The 18,741-nt window shown below is 32.9% G+C and overlaps 1 protein-coding gene across 1 annotated transcript in view; it reads left to right on the forward strand.

The window, feature by feature from the left end:
* otogl (otogelin-like) overlaps positions 1 to 18,741 on the forward strand; it is a 224,147-nt gene that overhangs the window by 186,388 nt on the left and 19,018 nt on the right. Inside the window, exons 45-50 of the mRNA XM_039762177.1 lie at positions 1,924 to 1,964; positions 2,928 to 2,991; positions 6,838 to 7,016; positions 7,104 to 7,208; positions 7,592 to 7,711; positions 8,782 to 8,827. Coding sequence (XP_039618111.1) covers positions 1,924 to 1,964; positions 2,928 to 2,991; positions 6,838 to 7,016; positions 7,104 to 7,208; positions 7,592 to 7,711; positions 8,782 to 8,827 — 555 coding nt within the window. The remainder of the gene's footprint in view (positions 1 to 1,923; positions 1,965 to 2,927; positions 2,992 to 6,837; positions 7,017 to 7,103; positions 7,209 to 7,591; positions 7,712 to 8,781; positions 8,828 to 18,741) is intronic.

Genomic DNA, 18,741 nt, shown 5'->3' on the forward strand with positions numbered 1-18,741 from the left:
TTTGGACAAATTTATGACACCTTAACGCAACTTTAAAAGTGCATATTTTGCAAGTATATTGTACTGCTATGTCTCCATTGTAAAGTTTATGCTTTTACTTTATCAGTGTTGAAGATAAATCCAGACCAAGCTCTCTTTATAATCCTCTAAATTACTTACCTCATGTTTGTCTTATTGTTACATAGTGCACTTCACAAAAAAAAGTTAACTTTTATCAGTTCTTGACTCACCACTGCTGTGTTCTTTATTAATTAGTTAACATAATCATCACCTATCTACGAGGACAAAACTTTTGTACAACATAAAAGCAAACTAATGTTTAGAATTGCAAATCACACTAATGAAGAAAATAAAAGAAATCAAGAGTTAAAAAAAACCCTCAAACACTTGGGTGACTTTTTCCTTGTGTAAAATTTACTTGATCAGACAGATTAGCCTTAAAATGAAAAAAGAATAGACCCTGGTGTTATTTTCATTAGGCATTTAGTAACCACTTCAGGAGCAAATAAAACACTTACAAAGAATCCCATCCTAAGACATTACTGTTTCTATAAGATACAAAGCATAAAACATAGCAGTGTATTCCCAGTGCTATTATGGACAGTACTGTTATACAGTATAAATTCCCTGAATTATACAACTCCCAATTCCATTTTTGTGTCTTTGAATCCCCCAAACAAATGGAACAGTACCTGATTAAAACTTTCTTTAAGGTCTGTTACCTTGTGAATGATAAATCCATAGTCAAGACAGTTAAAGTATCCAAACATAGCAAACATGTGTTTCACAATAACAGATTGAACACCTGCATCCTGATCAGACAAAAGGAGCTTAGGACAAATAAAGTGCCGAATCACTAATTCATTTGTAGGTTGTTTGCTTGTACAAGCAGACTAATCATGAGTAGGCACAACACAAGAATGTCTGCAAAATATATTAATAATTATCAATGAATATCATGTTGCATCTATGGAAGCCAATAATAATCTATAGCAACCAGCTCTATAGATGAGGAGCATTTAATGATTTGTGGACAGTCTTTACCTTCAGACATGCTTTACTCAAACTACAGCAATGACATCCTTTCACCCGATGTGTGTCCATCTCAGTCCCCCTTAACCTAGATGAAAGTCTGTTTATATAACAAACAGTTTTCTACCAGCCTAGACAGCTCAATGTGAAATAGTATTTCTCCCACAATGTTCAAGACAATTATGAAACAAAATCTGACATCACCTGTGGTGGGATGATGCCTCTCCCTAAAATCAAGAAGTGTTTCTCAAGTGTTACTGTATGTTTTTTATTTTTCAAATGTACCCATTCTTGTTTTCTGACAATCTTTCCTGTAGATTCCTGTAGGAAAGAAAAATGGGGGGAAACAAAGATTACTAGCTACTAAGAACTCTTCAGAAAACCTAAAATTAGAGAAGCCTAATTACTCAAAATGGGAAAAACCCTAAAGGGGAAAAAGCCATGGATCATGGACCCAGTGCCCAGTTATTGAATCCCATGTCTGGACTTTGTCCATGTATTATCCTGACTCATCAGCAAAGATACATAGGTTAAAATATTCCAAACTGGCCTAGTATGAGTGTGCTTGTGTGCACAAGTGAGCCCTGTGATGGACGGACACCTGTCCTGGGTTGTTTCAAGCCTTGAAAAAAATGTTGCCAAGATAGGCTGCAGTCTCCCATGACTCTGAATTGGATTGGGTTTAGCAATGTCACATAATGTTATGTGAAATCATTCAAATCATTTTCTAAACACAGTAAGATCCTCTTTCAGAATACTGTAATATTCTTTCAATCCACTATAAGAATGTTGTCAGGTATAATGAAAACTGTCAGGTATGGCCTTGACCATTTTTTGCTTGATTGACTTTTGTGTGTAACATAATTTAAATATTAATTTTCTTCCCTGCAGAATGCAACTGTCAAAATAATTTAACACAATTATGCCAGTTAGTAAGTATTTATTTATTTTGTATATTGGTATTAAATAATATATTTGAAGTGTTGAAAATAACATTTTTGTGATGGATTTGTTAAATTATAGGACATAGCGATTTAAATGTATCTCTATAAAACAGAAGAGTCCAAATCAGTTCTTTTGGAATAAGGGTGTTGTTTATCATCTAGTAATGCTTTACATTATGATTAATTCCTATAACTGAAACCTTAGCTTAGTTATGCTTCTTATTTCCATTCCAATTTAATAAGTGTGAGGATGAATGTTTTAATTTTATTTGTTAATTTAATCTACTTGAATTCATTAATTTATTCTGTCTCCTGTATGCTCTTCCTAAGAATCCATTTTCTCAATTCTATTTAAATAGTGCTTGGGAATACAGTCACAGTCAGATATTTTAGCCCAAGGCTGTGTACTAATACATCCTCATTAATGGCAGTGCTTTCATTTGTAGGAACTGTGCATCTTCCTATAAATAAGAATTCACACTTAATATTTAGGTAATCTGTAAAATGTATGTGAAGTTCTTGGTGCATTATAAGCATGTCATAACTTTCTATTCTTAAATCGATTTAATCCACATAGCCAATATCCTGGGTTCGATCTGATCTTTATTGTCTGTTTCAGTTTTTACATTTACTCTGTGACTGAGTGTCTTTTAATCCAGTTTTGATGCCACACTCCCAAAGATATGCGTGTGTTGTGTTATCTAAACTGGATGTGTATGAGACTGTGTAGAGCTGTATCCTGCCTTTACACCCTATGATGCCAGGACAGGCTATATTACTAAACAGGACTATAAGAGAATTTTGTGAAATGAACATCCATATATTAAGATTTTTCAGAATTCTGCAAATAGTGTTTTTAATAAAACATTTATATTTACATAAATTACACTTTACATATATTAGTTTTAAAATTTTTACTTGATTACTTGACAATTTTTTTTTAATTGACAGGGAGAGCTTCCTGTAGAAGACCATACCTTTTCCAGTGCATGTGGCTGTATTCAGTACATTTGTAGTAAGTCTTGACCACTTTATTTTCATTTAAAAGTGTTACTTGCCAATTTAACAGCCATTGTCTGAATTTATAACAGACAACTGGCTGCCAACCCAATTTTTTTCCTACACTTTATGCATCCTTTGGGGTTAATTTTTGAAAGTGTAGTTTACTAAGTGTATTTTTTAGTTGTTTTTGTTCAGCACTTATATAAAGTAAACATGTGATACAAACATGTGGTTAATGTTATGCAGTCACTATTTTTTGAGCTTTTCTACCTCAGTTAAATATCTAAAGAACATGGTTTATTTTGGAAATGTATTGTAACAGCATAGGAGTTTACATTAAAAATACTGAATGAATAAATATGTGTAAATATGTAAAATATGTTATGCAGAAAATTATGATGACTCTCAAGGGGATTCAACACTTTTGCAAACTACTGTATATTTTGGATCATATTTATATATAACATGTTTCTGCTGGTATCTGTTCAGATAAAAAGAAAACAGACTTAGAAATGTTAACTTGCTGTTGCTCGGAAGGTGCCTGTTATAATGTTGTGATCGTGGCTCTGGACTCTGAAGGTTGTTTTTCTATAACAAACTAGATAAAACGTTAATGCCCTGGCAGTGGCAAATAGCTTTGATTTTATATTTGATTTGATTATATTAATGTTTAAGTTGAGATTTACAAGAAATATTTTAACTGCTACTATGTAATGGGAATACTGCTGTTAAAAAGCACCTTATTTGTTTAAAGTGTTTACAAACCAAATACATGCAATACACTGCTTTTGAGTTCATTATTTAATTTTGTGCATAACAATGTGATTGCTGTGATTGTCTGTGACAATCATGCAATTAATCGCGATTAAAAAATGTAATTATTGCCCAACACTAAGTACAGGATAAGTACAGGTAACCCAACAGAAGGCAGACAGACAGGAACTTGAAACACAAATTACAAAAACTTTTTTTGCTTTTGGTCACTGGCCCCCTTTTTAAAAGCCGCGCTGACATCCTTTGACCCCAACAACTATAGCACCCTCAGCAGAAGACCAATCAGAGCCACTGCAGGGGCTGCTGGGCCATAAAAATTGCGGAGGATATTTGCGGTTTCCGCTAACAATTATTAGATAGGTTGTAAGGAAATATCCGTGAATGACTGAGGCCGTGAACTCTGAAGCGTGACTTTGCGGGGGTCTACTGTATATTTTTCAAGAATTATCTGGCATAACTAATGAGAAGAGAGATGTGTTTAGTAGCATTAAGCAGAGACTGCAATTCTCAGATATCCAGTATGGGTTAATACATTCAGCTACATGGAAAGCCAAGAGTAGGAGTTACATTCATATGTTTATTTCCCCTAAAGTTGTGGAGGAAGTCTTGAAAACACTTCTTCCAAACATGAATATGTTTTGATTAAAGACTAAAATAATACGACATGAATGAACCATTAGAAATAAGCTATTAATAATAGTCTGTCATAAAGAAAATATGAGGAATAGGTGAGCTAAAGTGTACCTGAATAATGCATTTTATACAACATGGAAAAAATCAAAAATATGAATAAAATTGTGTAAATGTAATGACTCCTTGACTTACTTTTTTGCTTGCCCTTGTTTATTTGTTATACAGTATGCCTTGATTTCATGAAACATTAAGACAATAAACTGTGTGCATTTCCATAAAAAACGAAAAAACTGAGATGTTCTAAAACTTTTGACTGATAGTGTAGGTGTAGACCAAGTGACTACTAAGTAAGCATCAAGAATTTGAACTTAGTACAGTATGTGCTGCTGCATGGAGGCAACGTAGTGATCTGAATTACTCTCAAGTCCTCTTAACAGCATTCTTCACCATAATACTTAGTTGAGATAACACCTTGTCACAAAATATCTATTGTGATATCTTATACTATATTGTCCATATGTTCTCTTATCAAAATTAATTCAAAACATCCTAACCCACCTTCAATAACTCCATTTAAAAATACTGTCCTGGTGTATTTAAAATAGAAAGCAAAAAACACTTTCCCTATGAAGAATAGTCCCAAGCTTTTTCAGAATTTGGCAAAAATATATTACTATTATTCTAAAAGAACAAAAGGGCTTTTATTAATGACTCAATATCTTATGAGAGTTTTCTGTAGTTACTTTGCTCTCCACGTTTATTAGGAGATGGGTGTTGAGATTAATATGAAATATAAACCTTAGATGTGTAGTACTGATTGCACCCTTGATTGATTTGTGTCTTATTAATTATAATGGAAAATAAAATATAAATATAAAAAGTCTATTTCCAAAAATAATTCCCCTTTATATACAGTAGGTGTGGATAAAACAAGAAGTCGAATTTGGGAACAAATTGTCACTCTGTTGAATTGTACATGAGCTTGTCCATATTTCTGTATATAATTATTGAAGCTTGTTTCTTCCAGGGCTTTGTCCATTACTATTTATTCCCCATCTCCTGGAGATGTAGCTAGATTAGTTGAATGCAAAAGTGGGTTATGGTACATTAATTGTTGCACTGGATGAGATGAGATGCAAAGGAATGGGTGCCTGATTGCTATTTTAATGTTCCATCTTTATTATCAACCTTTCATACAATAGTCTAAGTATGCCTAGATTTTTTTAAAGAGGGATATATCAGGCACAGTTTTGTTTTTAGATGTGCTTTTGTAGTTCATTTGTATACTGTATACTTATGTGCATTTGAACATGGTGATCTTAGAAGTGGTGTCAGTCATAATGAGGTTATGCCCATTTAATTGTGCTTTGAATATATAAATGTTATATTTACTTTGCTAAGTTTTAAAACATAGCTACACAAATTAGCAATTACTGTATTTTTGGATTCTTTACATTGATTTTTAGTATTTTGACTTTGTGTTCTAAATTTTGACCATTTTATTTTTTTGCTTGTTAGTATATATTTAGTAGGTACCAAGTATAAAATTTGCCATTCTGAAACTGAATATTTAATAGAAAGTTACTAAATTAAAGCAAAAAATCCTGGAATGATTTAACCTAGTCTACAAAGTAATATGGAGCAAAAGTGTGATGTCAGAGAGTTGTTACCTATTAATCAGTTCCACCTTAAAAAAGGATAAATGTCTGTCTGTCCGTCTAGTTGCTGTCCCTCTTATCCAAGAGATGGCATATCATAAATATTAACACTGCTTATAGCACCTGGATGGACACACTCTACTGAAAACGTTAACATGGAATACATCCAATACAGAGTAACTGCTGGACAGAAAGAAATCAGTTTATCTACCTTAATAATGGGACATTTGTCTATCTGTCTGGTTGCTATATCTCTCTGTCATTCTAACACATGGTGCATCACAAATATTTGTAATAATACAATGTATTAATACAAATGTTTATGATGTGCCAACTGTTGAAATGACATATAGTACATTTTATATATAGTACATTTGCCCAGAGGGGACTGGGCAGTCTCTTGGTCTGGAATCCCTACAGATTTTATTTTTTTTCTCCAGCCTTTGGAGTTTTTTTTTGTTTTTCTGTCCACCCTGGCCATCGGACCTTACTTATTCTATGTTAATTAATGTTGACTTATGTTTATTTTTTATTGTGTCTTCTATTTTTCTATTCTTCATTTTGTAAAGCACTTTGAGCTACATTTTTTTTGTATCAAAATGTGCCATATAAATAAATGTTGATTGATTGATTGATTCCAAAATAGGTAGTGCACTGAAAGCATTAATGCTAAAGTCTATGTTTATAACAGATTATCTTAAATGGGTAGCACAACTAGTCATAGTATAAAATGTTAAGAACTATTTATTAATTAATTATTAGTACTACAACCTTTTCTACTCTTTTAATTGTAGAAAAGGCAGATGTATGTCTTTTTCAAGGAATCACTATGTTGAGTCCCGGACAGTCCATGATCCAGTACTTTGAAGGTGATCTGTGTCACACAGTGCAGTGCTTGCAAGAGATCGATCTAACAACTGGCTTCCATTCAATGGATGTGGTCACTGTAAATTGTTCTGAGAAGTGTGGGGAGGTAGGTACACTTATGATATCTTTGTTAAGCATCATTCTGATAATATTAGTGAGTATGAGCACTAATTCAGATTTCCCAATTTAACAGCACCAAATCTACATACCATCTTCGGATCCTCATACATGCTGTGGCTCCTGCAAAAATGTGTCCTGTACCTTTGGGAATGAAAATGGGACTCTTGACATTTATACTGTAAGGGCTTATTTTAAAAACAATAAATTTAAAGCACTATAAATTTAATTTACCATGGTTACGTTTATTAGTAGAACTACATTACACTCCCAACACAGCCAACATCTACATCACAAACAATATACAAGTATAAAGGTATGGGTAACTTTAACCCATATAATACAGCTTATGAAAATATGTGAATTTAGTATTATTACATGTTATTATTCAAAACTGATATATCCCAAATATTAAATATTTTATTAGTAACTATTTCCATATAGAATACTGTAATTAATTGAATTCTGTGTTTCATATGGACATATTCTTGTAATTAAATGAAAAGTGACAGATATATGTTTTGAAAAATCAAATTACATATCTGGTTTCTCTTTAAAATATAGGTAGGGAGTACTTGGGTTTCTAACTGCACTCGATTTGATTGTGTGGAGACAGCTGTCGGGGCTGTGATTCTTGGCTCTGGAGTTGTCTGTCCACCTTTTAATGAGACTGACTGTATTCAGGTTTGTACCAAAACTACTAACAACAAATCTATCTATTTGAAAAAAGTAGCTTTGCCAAGTATTAAATCAAAGCTTCAAAGACAATCAATTCCACAAAAACACAAACATTCACAAAAGAATAATTAAAGAAGACAACAGTCCAGTTTATGTAGATGTAAGTAAAGCAAGATTATAATTAAAAGTTTCAAAGTGATTGTGCATTCAGAGCTTCTCAGTGAAGAATACTGTACTGTATACAAAGTAGTCACTTAGCGAGTAATAGATAAAGAGCACAGATACTGGCTCCTGATTTTTAAAACATCAAATTATTTGTTCTCCTTTGTTATTATATAGAGAAAACAAGCAAAATTTGAATTAGCATGGATTAGGCAGCCTAAACATTTACTTGAGGACTATATTATGATCACAGCAAACTCCACAAATCGAAGCATTTGACGATCTCTGTTCTTTTTGAAGGAACTTGCAACTTTTGGTTTCCCTATTGTAGCTCATTCTATGGCTTTCATTCACATTCAAAAAAAACATCAGCAAAGTATTATTGGGCAGTACCTTTGTGCTATTGACTTAAGATACTTTCCCTGCTAAAAAGCCACTTTACTACACATAAATAGAAACTCATATTTCATTCTACCACAACATTTACTCAGATGCCAGTATTTACCTGGTTAATTAAAAAGCTTTCCATTTAGAATTTTGCCACTGATTGTAGAGAAACCTTGTGAATAATTCTATAGCACCATATACGAAATGTGGAAAGTTGTAGGTTCCCTTTGAGAATTGTGTGTTATTTTTAGGATGGCACTTTATGTTTATCAGATTACAGAGAAACTGTTACTTTCTTTATAAATAATATTTAAATCATATTGTCATAATCAGAATCAGAATTTATTTGTTGGCAAAGAAATTAGTTAATTTGTATTTTTCTTCTTTTAAACTGTAATGATATAATTTGATCTTCAGGCAGGAAATAAATTTTAGTGTTGCCTGAAATTAGGCAACCGAGAAGTTTCTTAATCCTGAAACATTGCAGCACAGCCTTTCTAGATGCGTCTCATTTTGTCTTGTTCCAGAATGGAGGCACTGTGCAGAGCTACAATGACGGGTGCTGCAAGACATGTAAGTGACCAGGGCAGTACTGAATGCTTGTTTTGCTTTTGGTAATGGAGTGCTGTTGTTTTGTTAAGCTCAGTTGCTGGGGAGGAATGATGACAAAGCATGTAGCACTTGAATGAGCAAATATTTTTTAACTGTGGGAATGATAATGGGCAACATGGCTTTTCTATCTGCTGATGATTGAATTCAACCTCCATTATTCTGGAGTATAACTGCAAACCATCCATAAATAAAGTCCACCTTTGCCTTTCACACCTGATGGTGTGGACAGGTCAAGGGAAAACTCTGCTTGAAAAATGAGTATCCAGTTTTAGGAATTTGGTTTTACCTTTTAAAAGAACTACACAAAAAAGTACAATGAAAATCATTTTTATCAAAACGTCTTTTTTCATTATGAATGAATACCTAATCATCCAATTTAGAATATGCTTTGCCATTAAAAAGAAATCTAATATAAAGTAACTTTTAAAGCTTAGTCTAGTCTTAATCCATGATTTATGCCATAGCATCATTACTCTGAAGTAACAGTTACTCTTTTAACCTCACTTTTTCAGAGGTCACAATAGGGTAAAGTGATCAGCAGGTGACTTCCGTGTTAAATAGCCCTGTATAACTTTCCAGGCTTATCCATTTTTATCCAGGCTAAACTGACGTGCACAGACATTTTAGAGGGCAGTGGCACAGAAAGGATAGAAGATGGTACTTTATATGACAGAATTTGTTACATTTTTATTCCTTGACACAAATTAGTGCCTACCATTATTTCTGTGTTTTGTATTTCACTGAAAATCTGGATAGAACATCAGGGGCTTTATAACGTTCACAATCTTGGCAAAAATATATGTCCACGACTGCTGATTATGTCAGATTACTAGAAATAAAACTATTCCTTCCCTACTGCACATACACTTCATTTTCCTAGTATAATACATCGTACGAAGATGAAAGGGCAAATAAAGGAATTCACACCTAATTAAATGAAATACCAAATGGACTTTAAAAAAAGTCATAGTACATCACTATACTGTAACTTAATTGATATGCATAAACACTTTCATCTTATTCATGATTTTTAACTTAAATGCAGAATGAACATAATGTTATTGAACACTATCACTGTATAATTCTTTCACTGGTTCTTTACTTCAAAGAATATCAAAAGTGCATTATTCCACAACATTGTACAATTATACCACCATGTTACTATATGAACTTTACTGTATATGTCTACTACTATGTGTGTGAGTATCAATAAGTAAAATACAAAACATACAGTAACTTATTAACACCAAACTTCATCTCCATCTATACTTTACTGCTTAATCTGGACAAGTACCTTTAAAATCTTGTCAGCTTCCCAGAGTTTTTACATCGGTTTTTGCATCTCATGTATTACGTAAACCAATAAAACTCTGTTAAATTAAGCCAACAATATCCATGTGACTCATTGTTATTGTATAGCAAGATGCAACAATACATAAACCTTACTTAAACAATTTCAACAGCTGTCTTCCTTATATGAGACAAATTCACTAGCGCCTAGCAGTTCAAATAATGAGTAGAAGGCATGTCAATAAATAACTTGTGATAGTGGCCAATAAGGTGCATATGGTGTCAACTATTGTTAGTTTGATATGGTTGACATGTGTGGTTTTTCAAAACAGAAAATAAAGCAAACAGGTTTCTACATAATCTGTGGATTTCTATGAAAAAACTGAGGGCTTAACAATTCTTACAGTCAAAATAAGAATTTCCAAGTGTACAAGAGCACATTTATTCAATTAGGGCCAAAGCACTAAAACTGAGATTCAAACCAAGACATGGATAGCTATGAGTCATACCAGAAAATTTAAAACACTAAACTAAGACTTTTTCAAAGTTTAAATCCAAAGTTATTGGAAGTTTTCATGGTGTGAACTGTGGTGCCTTCTAAGAGGTGGCAACCATGCAATTTCTTCTAGTGACCCAATAACTACCCACTGAAATTCTAAAACAACAGCACATCTAAGATTAAACTAAAAAATAAGAATCTTTCTCAAATAAAGATGTTAAATAAATATACACACAAGAAAATATGACTTGTAAATTTGAGTTTTGCCAAAACTCAACTGTAACTAATGATGAGCGAAACCCTCCGAATTTGCTTTTTTCAAACTGCAAAGCAGTTTGTTTTTTTCCCTAACAATTTTGCTTTATTCACTGATGCTGCTCCCAAATAAACACAACATAAACACACATTGGTTCTATACTTTTTCTTGTTTGTATCAACTGCACATTTCTCTGAGTCTAACTATTAAAGGGTTAGGCCCACATATTACATTTAGGTCACATACAAGTCCATGCATATAGAAATTACATTTAAGACACAAATACACTGACACATTTCCAGTTTCCTTCTGTGTGTGCATTTTATGTTTTTGGAAGTTTTTCTGCTAATTTTTAGCCCACTACTTGCATGACCACTATATACTCTGGGAGTGGTCCAATCCAATATTGACTATTATAGCTCTGTAACATCACACCACCGTAGCAAAGAATCATGCAACACTTTGTAAAAAAAAGTTTGTCTAAGATGAGCACAGAGCAAATTTCCAGGAAAATATTTAGAAAACAAGGCCACCATTGAACAGTGCATATTTGTTGCAAAAATGCAAATTTTGTAAATATTTGCCAATCAACACTATCTGCAACAAAAAATTAATGGCAAAATATGGGCAAGGAAAAATAAACTAGGCAGTTATTTATTGGTGAAATGTTCTTCTACCACTTCTGTTCTGGTGATATTTCTTAAAAAGAAAGTTAATAACTTTTTATATTTTGGTAGTCATCAAAAAGCAAGCACTGACTTTTCACTTAACTTTATTTCTTAATTTCTTTGTTGCATTTTTAGATGCTGCACTTTCTAAACAATCTGAAATCTTCATTAGGAATTCAAACTCATTAAACTTATTGGCTCCTTCTATATTTTTATTTATTTACATGTATTTAAATGCTTAGCACACATGAAAAGCAGGTCTACAATTGATTAGTGTAGTTGTAGAAAGAATATTTTTGGTTATACAGAACATTATTCACAGAGTAAATTCTATGTAATTTAAAAGTGTTGTTTATAGACGCTAGGAAAATCAAGCACCACCTTTAGAACTTATTTACATTTTATTGTGTTTCAATAGGGTTTGTAGATGTGATTTTTACCATTTATCAACACACAATATCTTTTATAAGAAATAAAAAAAAAATGTATAGTTTAGTCTTATATTCTTAATTATAAAATATTTTACTGATTATATAGGTTGTAATTCCATTCTTTAAATAACATATGGAATGGCACAGCTTGGTTTCAGTATATAAAAGCTGTATTTTTTGTTTACGGTCTTTAAATCATTTTTATGTAAAAAAAAAAAAAGGAGTTTATTTTTCTAGGATATCTATAATTTTCTGTATGTACTATACATGGCTATGTATCCTCATGTAGTAAGTTGTCCAGGTCCTCATAACAGACTGATCTTCCAGTTGGTTTCAGAGTCCCAGTCATGGTTTCTGACACACACTAGACACAATCATTTGCATATAAGCATTTTTCAACAGCAATTTTTACTTTGCTGTTCTTCTATGAAGTCCAGAATTGTTTTTTTATAATCTTGACTACACCATGTCCCTCCTAAAATCAATTAGTGAAACTAGAGTCCATTTAGGTGTGCAACAGTAAAATGAGTGAATAATTGTAAAATCCATCAATTTCTTTATTCTTAATTTATTTACAATGGTTTTTGGAATGTTTTATTTTCAGTATCAAATAAGTATTTGTGTTGATCGATGGTAAAACATTCCCAATTAAAGATGTTGAAATTATATATACATCATATCAGCACAAAAGTTAGAATTTACAAAAATTTAAATCAGTGTTTTTTTCATTATCCCCAAAATAATTAAAGCTTGTTATACTTCAGAAAGGTAGCACTTGATATTTCTAGAAATGAAATAAACAATAATTTGAAATTGTTGCTAATTGGGTGTGTTCCAATGTGCATTGACTTGGAGGGGGCGCCATTGCAAACTAAAAGCATGTGCTCTTATGGATTAAGAAGCAGCAAACAAACCTAAAAAACAAAGCCTGTAAGTATGTTTGACTACTGGCATTTTTGCTACAAGCCTATGTTTTTGATTCAGTGCATGCTGGAATGAATTGATTGATATAAGTTTATGTTAATGTTTTAAATGTCTATTTTTTTTAAACAATAATATTCCTGATGATCCTACCAGGTTCTGGATTGGGTAATTTACCATTTACCTTTAGCCCAGTAATCCCTACTGGTAGTACTAATTGTGACACAGGTACTATTCCCATTAACATTTTATCTATAATTTAAATGTTCTTATTACATTGAAATGCTTGTGTTAGCTTTTTTTGGACATGATATAGTGTGTGTAAATATAAACAATAATACAGCACTGATGTATATATACTTGTATATGTTTAAAGGGAAGGTGATTTAAGGAAATGTCAGTCCACTAGAGGAGTTACAAACCTAATTACACACCAAAAATGTTAATTTTACTATTTTATACATTTTCTGGAAAGTAGCACCCATTTATTTAATTTACTGAAAACCCTGTGATAATGTTATAATGGTCCTTATCATACTTTGAAAATACTTTTACTTTATTATTACATTTTATCTTAAGATAGATATATCCCAATCTGCATTTTTAGATTACAATTTAAGAAATCAAATACATGTGTTTGAAAATAAACCTTTTTCATTATATCTGGAATATGTTTTAGAAGTTTCTAAATACATTTCAGTCTATCATTGAATGGTTTCCATTTCATTTGAGTTACCTGAAATACCTTGGATATCTTGAAATAAATTTTTGAGGTATAATATACAGTATACTAAGATATCTTGAAATAACCTTTTGACCATTTGTTTGTTGATGTACCTACTTTGACTTCTATGGACAGGTTTTAAGGAGCAATTCATTTCAAGGCAGTAATACACAATTCTTCTTTTAACAGACTGGCATAAGCATTAAGCATACCTTTGTGCAGAAGTAAAAAAAACAATCAAATTGTAAACAGCACTGTTCCAGTCATCCTTCCATCCATTTTCCTTCTTGCTTTATCCAATTCTTGGCTGCAGGACATCTCAGCCAATTCTTGATGCCTCTGATACAATGCAGAATTTTTCTAAAATCCCTGTCAAGCTAACACATAGAAAATTGTTTATTTCAATGAAAATCACTGAATTTCATAATATAGCAATACATTATTTTAGCCTACCTAATTACAAATAACAGATGAGATGTTTTATCTCCTAAATTTACTTGTAGCTGTAATTGGAGGCTTGCTCCTTCTTTTCAGAAGGCTACTTGAAAGGGCCACAGCAGATTACGTTCCACAGCATGTCAGAATTCTTTCTTAATAAGTTAAAATTATTTTGTTTATATTTTGATTACTGCAGCTTGGACTTTTGTTTTTTTTATATTTTGGACTTTTGTTTTCTGAAATAATCATTTAAGAAATAAAAATTCAGTCTCACCAAGTTTTGAAATTATTACAATCTGGAATACAAGGAGATGTGACAATTTGAATTTATTAAAATGTAATGGGGCTTATGTTTAACATACAATATTTCACACGATGAAAATATCTCACTAACAGAAAAAAACACATTTTAACTAAAAAAATTATTTATCACAAGGTGTAGTAGGTGCCCATTAATTTACTAACCCCAAAGAAAAAAGAGATCTTTAAAACAACATGCAGCAGTAGCCTTTCTTATTATCAGAGTACAGTAGCACACAAATATTAATGTTTGGATTTATACATCTGTGATGCTCAATCCTGACAGCTACCTTTACCTTTTTTTTTTTGTTTAGTTAAGAGAGAAATTTTTTAGGGGAAAAGCACAACAAGACCTCACCTGTGACGTTAAAAATAAAAATGACATGCTACTGGTGAGGTCTTAAGCATGTGTCTATTGTTAATAATAAATACTGTAAAATACTACTTTTTACAATTTAAAAATTATACAGTGTAAATATTGGAGATTAATGGAAGTTTGAAATATAAATACTTTAGCTGATTTTTTTTGTTTCATGTATACCACTATGCCATTTTTCATAGTTTATCTGTCTGTCACAGTGTTAACTTCTTTAAAGCACAATGACTTGCACTGGGCACTTAAACCCGGGAGCTATCCGAACATGAACCATAACCGTATCTGTTCTAGTGCACCTTGCGGAAATTAATTAAGAATATAGTTTCAGTAAAACAAATTTTGGAAAAATGGCTGCTGTAAAACATACTTTCTTCTACAGAAATTTATTTGCAAAAGAATACAGACCAGCATATAAAATGTTTTAATCGTGTATCATTTGCTGATGAACTATTAAAAGTATTGCTCATCATGAAATACAAAGATACTACTTAAATGAAAAATACTAAAACCCACAAAACTGACCACTTGTGACTTTCTTATTGAACTATATAGGTGTACATTGGTTACCAGAAAGGCTCTTCATTTGTACACCATGCCTTTTTATTAAATTCTGGATCAAATAAATAACTTCATAAAGAAATGGTGGTCACATAAGTGAGAATTATTATTTTTTTTTAATTTTGAAAAAATATTCATTTGAGCATGTCAAATTTGTTTCAGGATAGGTTTCTTTTCATTTTGTGACATCTTAAAATGTATTTCATGATATTAAAGGACATTTTTAGGCTTTTAAAATACATTTCTGCATTTCTATCTAACAATGACATCCTCTCAAATATATATTGTTCTTTTTAATTTTTGTTTTAGGAAATGTGGGCATTTCTGCCAGAAAAGGTTTTGATATCACATATAATAAAACTCGGATATCTAAAAAAGTATAGGGATCAATGGCAGAATCATCTGATTCATCTGAATGCAATTCAGTTTAATTTGTCATTATAACTTACAGTACAAAAAAAATTGTTCTTTGATTGTACCCTTTCCTTACCAAAATCAAAAATGTAGTGACAATACAGCATATTTTACATGGACATGATACTTCAGACATAGATTATTTAACTAAGCAATAGCAATAAACATTAGTAGTTTATATTAATGAAAACAGAATATTTTTTAAATAAAATATTTATTATACATTAGATATTAACATACAACATACTCCAATCAGAACAAGTAACAAAGGGCAATACAAATAATTAAGATACAGAACAGGCAGAGGTATTGAAATCAGTATTTAAGATACGGTATCTCCAAATGAGCAGAAAGTTAATTCAAGATAAACATATAAGAGATATACCGAGGAACAAAGTCTGCCTAGTTCACTTTGCTTTAAGTTCATCAAAATCCCGAAATATTTCTGAATATTTCCGAATTCCACAAAATGAATTAAAGTCAATGGGGAAAAAAGGAACTGAAGTGGTTTTCAGTGGTTTATAATGGTGTTTTAAATCGCCTTGGGGGTAATCTGATTTGAGCTGTGAGGCAGCAGTGCTCACCACTGCACCACCTTGCCTCAAACAACTAAAGATGCAAATAGAACGATAATCACAAACAAAATACAACAAATGGCCACAAACTAACAGTATGAAAAAAATGCATTTATATGTATCATTGTGTTAACAGAGTTCTAATTTTGGAGAGCACATTAGCCATGAGATGAAGCAATGGAATGAGACTGGCTCATTCTATTGTTTGATATGGCACACCCAGGTGCAACTGTTCATCTTTTTCCTTTCCTTATCCTTGGTGCAAAAGCTCTGCGCTTTTTTCTTCCAGGAAGAAGATCGAAACACCTTGTAAACAGTAATAAATTATTTCTTCACAGGGTCACATTGTGTTTTCTTTCTTGGGGAGGAGTCAAAGCTGGACACATGACTAATTAAGTATGCAAATTAGCCATGTGTTACAGCATGGGCAGTACACAGGTATCAGTATTATATGTCCAGTGGCAGTACTCATAATATTCACATTAAGGTCAGCTAAAATATCCCTCAAATGAAAATACTGTAAGTATTATTTATTTATTTATATTTTAAACACATGCAAGGTGCAAGGCTGAAGTACTGATTGGGTAGTGACATCATGCATGCCCAAGTATGTATTGTGAAGACTCGTCACAGTATGCATGTATTTTGTACATGGCTGCTACAGCTCTGTGATGTCACATTGACCTTGCAAAGCGTTATGGGGAGCTGGGGAAAAAAATGTTCACCTAGGCCAGCCACAGGGCGAATTTCCATGAAAATATTCAGCAGACAAGGTCACTGGTGAATGTAGCATGTTCGCTATGAAAAACACTTTGGCAAATTTTGTCAATGAACACTACTGACATACAGTTGAACCTCAGTTCACGAACGTCTTGGTACATGTACAACTAGGTTTACGACCAAAAAGTTCACCAAACTTTTGCCTCAGTTCACAACCACACACTCGGTATACGAACAAGCCAGTTTCCCTTTCGGTTTGTGCGCGCTGATGATTTCCGCACGTGTTGCATTGTTCTTGGTCAGACGTGTGCTTGCACATGCGTGCATGCTTTCCCTGTGAACTCTTTGTGCTCTATTTCATTTCCCTTCCGGTTCATACACGCCGATTACTGTATTTAAGCACGTGTTGAGCCGCTCCTTGTTCATTGTTCTCAGTCAGACGTGCGTGCTTTATCTGTGATCTCTTTGTGCTCTACAGTATTTTGTGTGCTTTTGTAGTTAGCCATGGCTTCTAAGCAAGTGAAGAGTGGTGAGAAGAAAGTTTTGCAGAAAGTTGAAATCGAAGTAAAGAAAGAAATTATTGAAAAGTATTGAGCGTGGCATTCGTGTTTCTGATTTTGCTGCCGAGTACAAGATTTCGACTATTCTAAAGCAGAAAGAATCTATTAAAGCAGCTGATGTTGCAAAAGGAGTTACAGCATTAACCAGGCAGAGACCTCAAGTGCTGGAAGAGGTGGAAAAACTGTTTACCAGTTTACTCATTTACCAATTTGAGAACCCTGGTGCTTTCAAGCAGCACAATGTAAACAAAGCCAGACTGCCAGTGATGTGGAGGGCAAACATGAAGGGTTGGGTCACAAGGACTTTGTTTTTGTTTTTATTAATTTTATTACAATCCATACATAGCATTTTTACAAAAAAAGAATTATGTTAAGAACAGATCGATCCCCACCCCTGTGAGAGAGAGCAAGCAAAACAGCGTAAAATTTAAGGCTTGTAAACATACCTAAATTAATAAATTCTCTGTGCTTTATAAACTTATTTTAAAATATTACTGATTAGATCCTGCCATGTTTTGAAAAAAGTCTGTACGGATCCTCTAACTGAGTATTTGATTTTTTCCAATTTCAAATAATATAACACATCGGTTTCCCACTGACTTAAAAGACTAGAGTTTGGGTTCTTCAAGTTTATCAGAATAAGTCTGCGTGCCAAGAGTGTAGTGAATGCAATCACAATTTGTTTGTACTTCTCCACTTTAAACCCCTCTGGAAGAACACCAAACACAGCTGTTAATTGGTTAGGAGGGATTGTGAGTCCAAGGCTGTCTGAGAGGTAATTAAAAATTTTTGTCCAGAATAATGTTAATTTGGTGCAGACCCAGAACATGTGACCCAGTGAGGCTGGGGCTTGGTTGCAACGTTCGCAGGTTGGATCATGCCCTGGAAGGACTTTGTTTTTGGAATGGCTGTATGAGGCTTTCACTCCCAGCAGCTAAACAGCTAAAAACACCAGAAACCCAAGAAATCACACGAGAAAACACCTGAAGGAAAACATCCCTCCATCGCGGAGCCAGACTCTCCCTCAAAACTGTAACCTCCTCTCCACCCAGTTCCTCCTCACTTCATGCCAGAACTTCTCATGCAAGGTTCATTTTCTTGGTGGTTTATGGTTAGTTTTTGTATTACGGATTTTTCAAATGTTC

This window comes from Polypterus senegalus, chromosome 8 (genome assembly GCF_016835505.1).
Source record: "Polypterus senegalus isolate Bchr_013 chromosome 8, ASM1683550v1, whole genome shotgun sequence".
In the NCBI taxonomy this organism is placed as follows: Eukaryota; Metazoa; Chordata; class Cladistia; order Polypteriformes; family Polypteridae; genus Polypterus; species Polypterus senegalus.